This window comes from Papio anubis, chromosome 11 (genome assembly GCF_008728515.1).
Source record: "Papio anubis isolate 15944 chromosome 11, Panubis1.0, whole genome shotgun sequence".
Lineage (NCBI taxonomy): Eukaryota > Metazoa > Chordata > Mammalia > Primates > Cercopithecidae > Papio > Papio anubis.
Window position 1 is genome coordinate 32,186,955 of NC_044986.1, and position 9,977 is coordinate 32,196,931.

Sequence of the window (9,977 nt, forward strand, 5' to 3'; positions counted from 1 at the left end):
TCTCTACCAAAAATACAAAATTAGCTGGGGCGTGGTGGTCCATGCCTGTAATCCCAGCTACAGGGGAGGCTAAGGAAGGAGAATCACTTGAACCTCGGAGGCAGAGGTTACAGTGAGCTGAGATGGCACCATTGCACTCCAGCCTGGACAACAAGAGTGAAACTCCATCTAAAAACAAAAACAACAACAATAAAATTAGCCAGGTGAGGTGGCGCACGCCTGTAATTCCAGCTACTTGGGAGGCTGAGGTAGGCAAATCACTTGAACCCGGGAGGCAGAGGTTGCATTGAGCCGAAATTGTGCCACCGCACTCCAGTCTGGGCAACAGAGTGAAACTCAGGGTATCTCAGACAAAACAAAAAAAGAAAATTAGCAAAAAGAATTACCACTAATTTCATACCCTAACACCTATAAGAGTACCCATAAAAGAAACTGTTTGAAAGCTAATTTAAACTGGGAATAAAGTATACACACAAACTCTGACAACTTAAACTAAGAACTGGTTTCAGATGTTCATCCCACCACCTGGTAATCAATTTCACTGATGTAAAGAAAATTCCATTATAGTGAAACATCTGACAATTTATTTTAAAATGTAGTCTGTGTTTAGATACCTATGTTTTTTGAAGTAATTAAGCAAGCTTACTGAATCACATTAATTCACCCAGTATTATGTCTACAATGACATCATTAAGGGAAATCATGCAGGAGATCATGTCAGTGCCTTCCAAAGTTAACCTCAAAAAAAGAGATGCCTGCTAAACATTCCTAGCATTATGACCCACAAACTTGGCTGATACTATTTTTATTTTTAGCCTGACCATCCAACTAGCATAGCACCCATGGTAGCAAGTCTCAAAAGGTGGCCCCCAGCAATTCCCCCTTCCCTGTTTATGCATGCCACCCTTCCTATCAATAGGTAGAGATTATTTCTCCTTCCTCTGTAGTCGGCCTTGACTGGCTTTGACCCACAGTGACATTCTTGGACTTCCAAATCTAGGATTTAGAAGATTGGCAGTCTCTACTTCCTGTCTCCTGGAATGTCCTTTCTTAGAACCTTGCCACCACACTTTAAGGAAATCCAAGCAGCCACGTAGAGAAAGGCCCATATAGAGGAGAACTGAAGGTCTTTAGCCCTAGCTGAACTCTCAACCAGTGGCTAGCCATGTGAATGCGGCCACTCTGAACATTTCAATCACGCCCACACCTCAGCCAATACCAAGTGAAGCAGAAAAACCATCAGACTTGAAGGGAAAAATAAATTGGTTTTTTTAATCTAAGTTTTGAGGTGGTTTATTAAACAGCGAACATTTACCCTTTATACTGTTTCACTTATCTATCACCTCTACAAATAAAACTTATATACATTCTAAAATTATTTCATCCATTTCAAGCTACTCTACTTGATTCTGGGATTGGCTGGACAAGAATATATTTATCCTGTTTTTAAAAATAAACATGGCTCAGCAAGGTGGCTCACACCTGTAATCCCAAACTGGGAGGCCAAGGCAGGAGGATCCCTTGAGCCCAGGAGTTCAAAACCACCCCTGTCAACAAAGGGAGACCCTCATTCTCTACAAAAAGAAAAAAGAAAAAACAAAAAACAGTAAAGTGGCGTGTGTCTGTAGCCACTTGAGAGGCGAAGGCAGGAGGATCACGTGAGCCTGGGAGTTTGAGGCTGCAGCAAGCTGTGACTGCACTCTAGGCTGGGCAACACAGCAAAACCCTGTCTCAAAGGTGAAAACAAAAATAAAGTTCAAATTCCTCCTCAGCATGTCTTTTCACCCCCTATCTTAAATGCGCGTGCAGGTGTGTGTGTGTTTTGGGGCCTATATTCCCTTAATCATTTTCATTTCTCTTCTTAGGTTCTCTTCAAGTTTCCGTTTATACTTTTGTTAACCAAAAAAGTATTAAGAAAGGTCCTTGAGGACCTGCTAAAGCTGAATGAGAGACATTAGCACATAAGTTAATGTAAACGGTTGCTTTCAACACCATTTATTTGTTTTTAAAAGTTAAACATTCTGCTTAAACTATTTAAGATGAGCTTTAAGTCTCGATCATGGGTGAATTATGGTCATCTCTGAATCAGCAGTCTTATTAATAGGATTTTATTGTAAAATTATTTATCAAGGCACATTAGTATAGCAATGAGCAAATCTGTGAGAGTATCCATTTCATTTTGTCATTTTAAACTAATTTTACATTTGTTTAAATCATGACATCTGTATCTGTATAAAAGTTGTCACTAGTGATTCATAATTGAGGGAAAGGTTAAGACCAGAACAAAGCCAAATAGTAACAAAAATGTCGGTTTGATTAAAAGGATAGTTCTTCCACGTGTACTGTGCACTAATTATTTGATGCTGGCTCAAATATCTTCTTCTTTTTTTTTGAGACAGAGTCTCGCTCTGTTGCCCAGGCTGGAGTGCAATGGCACGATCTCAGCTCACTGCAACCTCTGCCTCCTGGGTTCAAGGGATTCTCCTGCCTCAGCCTCCCAAGTAGCTGGGACTACAGGTGCGCACCACCACGCCTAATTTTTGTATTTTTAGTAGAGATGGGGTTTCACCACCTTGCCCAGGATGGTCTCGATCTCCTGACCTCGTGTTCCACCCACCTCAGCCTCCCAAAGTGCAGGAATTACAAGCATGAGCCACCGTGCCCCGCCAATATATTTCTTTCTTAAAATTGACTCTGAATACATCAACACGTTATAGCAGGGTAAATGGCATCAAAAGGAAGTTGTGACTTACTCAGATTCATAAGACTTACTGCATTGAAAGAGAATACCCAATTTCAAACTCTCCATTCTGTTTCTTTTATTAAGGTGTCATTCTGGTGACCCTATTCTAGTTGACCTTTCCTCAAACAGCAGCCAAAACAGCAGGCAAGGTCAATAATGAAAGTAACTAAAATTAAAAGAAAAAACTGGCTCCTCCCTATGGAAACTAATTCAAGATTTAGTAATGTGTGGTGCCCTAAAAGCTGCAACTACTACATGGTCATCTCCAAGTCCACTTTAACTCAACCAGGAGGCCATTATCAAAACATAACTCACTGGTACAAAGCACAGATTAAGTAGCTGAAAATGCTACTAGGCTGAAGTCTAACTGAGAGTAAAAAGGATGACCTCATGTCTCTTTATGATCTGTAAATCACATTATTCCATAAATCTGACACAAGCGTCAGGATCAGCATTGAGTCAACCCTCTGCTGGGCGCTGCGGCTCACATCTGAAATCCCAGCACTTTGGGAGGCCAAGGTGGGTGGATCACGAGGTCAGGAAATGAGACCATCCTGGCCAACATGGTGAAACCCCATCTCTACTAAAAATTAGACGGGCGTGGTGGCCTGCACCTGTAGTTCTAGCTACTTGGGAGGCTGAGGCAGGAGACTCGCTTGAACCCAGGAGGCGGAGGCTGCACCACTGCACTCCAGCCTGGGCAAGAGTGAGACTCCGTCTCAAAAGAAAAAAAAAAAAAAAAAGGATTCAACCCTCTAGGAAAACAAAAATAAGCAGTAACAGTTTTCTGACTTAAGTCTAATAACTTTCGCTTACTTCCAAAGTCCAGTAAAATTTCAAGGTCTCTTCTTCATATTTAGAATTTTAATGTTGGGCAGAAATCCAAGAACCTTCTTCAGGCTCAGTGAAATTTTTTTAATGATACCCTTGAACTTTAGGTGTTTTTGAAAACACTAATGCAAAATAAAGTTTTAGTGAATTTGATTAGTTTCCAAAAAACTATTCTTATAAATGGGGCAGTTTAAAGCCTAAAATTCAATTTCGTTAGTATCCACGTTTATCTGGATTTGTTACGGTATTTTAGGCAAAGATACAAAATAACTATTTTTTTAAGCAAAGGAGTAAGATTTGGAGTGACAAGTCACAATAACTTCTGAAAAGGCAAGACTTGACTGCAAATAATATCAATGTCCCTAAGGCCACCTGTTAAGCTTAAAGTCTATGCATTCCATCATTCTTTAGTCGTAACCACAAAGTCTGGTTTCACACCTAGGAAATACAAAAAGCATCAGATTAAAAGCATCAAATATCAGACTATACAAGTTTGCCAAAGATAAGCATAGGAAAAAGAAAAGCGTGATACAAAGTTAAAGAAATATGTTCCAAGGGATTTAAACACACCCACAAAATCCAATCTTTGCTCACACTGTGCTTCAACCTAAAAGTGACGGGTAACCACAAATACTGACTTATTCCTGACTTACTTCCCTCTACCTACCTCCACCCTTTTTATCTCCTAAATTTCTCAACTGATCTCATCACTTCTTACGGGTCTTTGCAACTCTCATCTCCGCGGCCTTTCCTTTCCCAGAAAATGATACAAAGCACCTGGCCTCCACATTTTACAGTCCCACAATTTACCTTTAAATTTTGTTTTGCTTACCCTATTAGATACTCATTTTGACCCAATCTCCTGTACCCATGTTTCCCTGACCAATCTGCCTCTTACTTTTCATCACCTTGTCCTTACTATAGTATTTAGCTTCTCCTTTCAAAGTAGCGTTCTGTACCTCTCTCCCTGACATTTGTAATTCTAGTTTACAGTCAACACCCTTTCCCCCTCCCAGGGACTGTCATTATAGCCCTAGGTACTCATTCCCAGTCCTTATCTTCCTTGAGGCCTCTTCCCTTCCAGAGTTTGTCAACAGTAGTTTGGCCAAGCTGGGATTCCACCCTCAAGGCAAAGGCTATCCTCCCTCCCTCATTCTACAAAACTATAAGCCTCTCACCAGCCCTAGCGTTCCCTCCTCCACCCTTAAATCCATCTGCATCCAGCCCTGCCCGTTCCCTTCTACCTACCATACCTGTCTTCACTCTATCCCGCGCTCCCCTTCCCCAGTCCTGAATGCACCTCCTCTCCCGGGCCTTACCGGTAACCCTGACACTGGGAAGGCCCCGCCAGCGGCCTCACGGCGTTTCTCCACAGAGCTTCCTCCGCTCTTCAGTAACAGTCCCCACGCCCCTTTCCCTCCAGGGCCCCGCGCGCCGCTTGGAGCCCCCTCCTCGATTAAGCTCCCGCTGTCACTTGGCCTCTCATCCACAAGATGGCGGAGCTGCTGCCCCCACCCTGGGTCCGCTCCGCAACCCCTAGCCTCCTTTCTGGAGCTCCCATCCCATGCCTCCAGCTGCCCCGCCGCCAGCCTCGGCCCAGGGTCCCGCTGCCTGGTCCCGCAGTGGGCGGGCGGCACAGGCCCGAGCTCAACGACGCCGCCAACGCCAGCGCCTCCGCCGTTCCCCGGCCTCCACCGTCTCCTCACCATAAACTTGAGTGCTTTCTCTTGCAGCACCGCCTCGGCCGGGTCCATAATCGCCAAGGCCACTGGGTCCGCTCTCCGCCGGGGCCGCCCCTTTGGTGCCAGGCCGCAGCCAACGCAGCGCCCGGATCCCGCCTCCTCTTCCTTCCCCCCGCCCTCTCTTACCTCTCAGGCACAGGCTTAGGGGCCAAGGAGAATCGGCTTTCTCAGTACGCAGGCGAAAGCCCACTGGCTCACGGGATTTGTAGTTCTGGAGCTTCCCGCAGAAAAAAACTGACGCTACGCGGTGAACCGCAACTCCCACAGTTCACTGCGGCAGCGTTGCGGTTGCCACAAGCCAGATTTAGATAACTTGTCATTAAGCATAGGAAATTGGCTGATGGGAATTGTAGTTTACAGCCTCTAAGGATTAAAAAACGGGAGGGGCACGGGTGTCTCCGTGGTTACCGAGCGACGCCAGTAGCGGCTTGCCTGACGTTTGATATCAAGATGGCGACCAATGCCTTACCTGTAGCCCAAATACTAAGAAAAACTATGGCAAGAATCAGGGGTCCTAGGGCCTGCCTAACTGTGGTTTTAGGGAGCTGAACGTCCCCAAATTTCATATATCTGGCGTCTGCAGGTTTGCTACCCGGAGTAGCTGGGCCAATGGGCACCAGGCAGCAGCTCACAGACCAATGCAGAATTTCAAGGTCCTCCTAAGCTATCGCCACCCACACTTCTCCCAGGGAATCTTTTCTCCCCTACAGCAAGTCAGGGCCGAGTAGAACTCGGCTCAAGAAATTCTTGGTGTTGAGAGCTCAAAAAGCGCATAGCTTGCTATTGCTAACTGTGGGATATAAGCCCTGCACTAAGGGTCAAACAGGTACTTACAAAAGTCCTTCAACGGTGGAATATAATGGCCTCCAGCAAATAAAGCATATAAATATTTTCTTTGGCCTGAAAAGGTACAATATGGGTGTATTTTGTAAATTGGGTCTACCTTAGGAGGAGAAAACTCTAGGGTTCGGTTAAAAGTGACTTAGGGCCAGGCACGGTGACTGACGCTTGTAATCCCAGCACTTTGCGAGGCCGAGGCGGGTAGATCACCTGAGGTCAGGAGTTCGAGACGAGCCTGGCCAACATGGAGAAACCCCCTTCTCTACTAAAACTACAAAAATTAGCCGGGCCTGGTGGCACACGCCTGTAATCCAAGCTACTTGGCAGGCTGAGGTATGAGAATTGCTTGAACCCGGGAGGCGGAGGTTGCAGTGAGCCGAGATCACGCTACTGCACTCCAGCCTGGGCAACAGAGCCAGACTCTGTCTAAAAAAAAGGGAATGAGTTAGATTGTGACAGCCTTGTACAAAATATCTGAATTTATAAAATAATTGAACTAGGAAAATACTTTTTCACTTATAGGAAAAATCTCCATTTTAAACCATCTTATTCATTCAGTCATCCAACAAATAGTAAGCATATAACCGTGTGCAGACATCATCTCAAGAAGTAGGGATTCATCACTACTTGGGTGGCTAAAATCTCAGACTTCACCCCTATACAATTAATCTGTGTAACCCAAAACCACTTGTACCCCAAAAACTATTGAAATAAAAATAAAATTAATTAGACAAAAAGAAAAAGAAAAGGGGATTCATTGATGAACAAGACAGACCCAGTTATTTCTTCGTGGAGCTTACTCTTCCACTCTGTTGATACTTTGTCCTAGCCCCTATGTCCACAAAACTCAGCATGATACTTAATACATAATAGGCTTTCAGTTAATAAAAAGTTTTGCTCTTGAATTTAAAAAAAAATTCTACACAAGTGCAAAATGGAGAAGACTTCAAACGCATTCGTATGAAAACTAGCTGGAAGTTTTCAGAGGACTAAGGCAGTAACATGATGGAGTTACAAAAAATAAATAAATAAATACATAAATAAATAAACAAACTAAAAGATGAGGTGGGATGATGGTGCAGCCACAGGAAAAGAGTATTCCGGGCAAAGGTAACTGCATTTTGGTGATTGATTCTGAGAACCAAAACAAGGTCAGTGGGACTTTAGAGGAAGAGTGACCCTAGATGAGACTGCAGTATGGGGCTCTATAGGTAAGCCATTATTTAGGCAGCATAAACTGGTCAGATGAATCAGCTGACATGCTTTCTAACTGGCATCAGGGCCTGTACCTTACCAGCTATAAAATACCTTGACTTTCACTCCAGCTTATAGGCCAAGTTAAGGCATTTGGACTGTATCCTGAGAGCTGTGAGAAACTAACTGAACAATTTTAAACATGGTCAGATTTGCGTTTTCAGAAAATCAGAGTCCAGGGTGGAGGAGAGATTAAAATGGAGCACAGCTGGAAGCTTGGGGAAAGGATTATGGGGTTGCTGAAATCTTCCTGGGAGAGATGATGGCAGCTTGAATGTGGTGGTGAGAACAGAAAGAAGTAGATGGATTCCAGAGATACTAAGGAGATAGAATCAGTTGAGTATAGTGATTAGATGTGTTATGGATGATGTCAAAAGGATGTGTCCAAGATGACTTCTATGTATCTGGCTCAGATAACGAATGAAGGATTCCTTTTTTTTTTTTTTTTAAGACAGAAAGCAGAGTAGAAGGAGCAAGTGGTAGGAGGATAATCAGTTCTCTTTTTGGACTTATTGCTTCAAGGTGCCTGTGAGATTTCTAAGTGGATTCAGATGTTGGGGAGGCCATTGAATATTCGAAACTGAAGTTGGAGAGAAAGACCTGGGCTACAAATAGGGATTCCAGCATATGGGTGGTAAATGAAACCCCACTCCCGCTTCTTCCCCTGAAAAGAATGAAATCACGTAGGGAGCCGGGCGTGGTGACTCACGCTGGTAATCCCAGCACTTTGGGAGGCCAAGGTGGGTGGATCACCTGAGGTCAGGAGTTCGAGACCAGCCTAGCCAACATGGTGAAACCCCATCTCTACGAAAAATACAAAAATTAGTCATAACAATGTATGCCCACCAGGAGGCTTATTCACCTGGAACCTGGTGGAGGCTGCATTGAGATCACACCCACTACAACCTGCCTCAGCCAAGCAAGACTGGTTCTGAAAGAGCAGGAAAGAAGGGAAGGAAGGAAGGAAGGAAGGAAGGAAGGAAGGAAGGAAGGAGGGAGGGAGGGAGGGAGGGAGGGAAGGAAGGAAGGAAGGAAGGAAGGGAAGGAAGGGAAGGAAGGGAGAGAAAGAAAGAGAGAGAAGGGGGGGGGGAAGGAAGGGGAAGGAAGGAAGGAAGGGAAGGGAAAGCATAAACAGTGGAAAGAGCAACAGGCCTAGGACAGCATTCTGAAGAACCGTAAGATTTACAGGACAAGCACAGGAAGAGGAGCCTACAAAGCTACAAAGGAGCCCAAGAAGTGACCAGAGAGGTAGCAGGAAAGTCTAATGAGTGAGGATCATGTTGGCGGGGGGCTGGTGCAGATGCCATACTGCAGCATATTGAAGAGGGAGGTGAGGATATGAAGACTGCTGAGTCTCTTCTTTGCAAAACGTGGCTGTCAAGGGAAGGAGAGAAAAGCTAGCACAGGGGTTAGATGTAGAAGCTGGGAGTCTAAGGAAAGCATTGTTTGTTTGAAAGAAGAAAGATTTTAGTTCAAAGGAAATTGAGGTGGCATGGCAACTAAATGCAATGAATGATCCCTGATTGGACACTGGAACAACACACATACACTGACACTGATACACAGCAGAGAAAACAGCTACAAAAGGCATTAATAGGACTGGGTGCGGTGGCTCACACCTGTAATCCCAGCACTTTGGGAAGCCAAAGCAAAGTGATCTCTTGAGCCCAGAAGTTCAAGACCAGGTTGGCAACCTGGCAGGACCTTGTCTCTCTTTTTTTTTTTTTTTTTTTTTTGAGATGGAGTCTCACTCTGTCGCCCAGGCTGGAGTGCAGTGGCGCGATCTCGGCTCACTCAAGCTCTGCCTCTCAGATTCACGCCATTCTCCCGCCTCAGCCTCCCAAGTAGCTGGGACTACAGGTACCTGCCACTTCGCCCAGCTAATTTTTTTGTATATTTGGTAGAGACGGGATTTCACCGTGTTAGCCAGGATGGTCTCGATCTCCTGACCTCGTGACCCGCCTGCCTTGGCCTCCCAAAGTGCTGGGATTACAGACGTGAGCCACCGCGCCAGCCTAATTTTTGTATTTTTAGTAGAGACAGGGTTTCATCATGATGGCCGGGCTGGTCTCAAACTCCTGACCTCAAGTGATCCACTTGCCTTGACCTCCCAAAATGCTGGATTACAGGCGTGAGCCACCATGCCCCATGCCCGGCTCTTAAAAAAAATAATAGTAAAATAAATAAAGACATTAGTGAAACAGGGAAAAACTGAATACGGGCTGTGTATTAGATAACAGTATTTTATCAATGTTAAGTTTTCTGAGTGTGATAACTGTGAGAGTAAGAAAATCAAAGAATGTCTTAGGTGATACATGCTGAAGTATTTAGGGTGAAATGTTATGATACCTGCAGCTAACTCTCAATTGGTTTAGGAAATAAGAGAGGTGTCTATGTAGAGTGAGAGAGAAAGAGGGAAGGAGGAAGGGAGGGAAGAGAGACAACTAAAGCAAATGTGGCAAAATGTTAAGAATTGGTGGATCTGGCTGGGTGTGGTTGCTCACTTTTATAATCCCAGCACTTTGGGAGGCCAAGGTGGGCGGATCACTTGAGGTCAAGAGTTCCAG

The 9,977-nt window shown here is 44.6% G+C and overlaps 1 protein-coding gene across 9 annotated transcripts in view; it reads right to left on the reverse strand.

The window, feature by feature from the left end:
• The window catches only part of BTRC (beta-transducin repeat containing E3 ubiquitin protein ligase), a 206,324-nt gene extending 200,600 nt beyond the window's left edge, over positions 1 to 5,724 (reverse strand). The window contains exon 1 of one of the 9 annotated variants that reach the window (XM_009215205.4): positions 4,894 to 5,431. In XM_009215205.4, the coding sequence (XP_009213469.1) occupies positions 4,894 to 5,328 (435 nt within the window). In that variant the 5' untranslated portion in view covers positions 5,329 to 5,431. The other 8 variants (XM_003904146.4, XM_003904145.4, XM_017944244.3 and 5 more) reach the window with 8 other exon arrangements.
• Between the last annotated feature and the right edge of the window lie 4,253 nt (positions 5,725 to 9,977).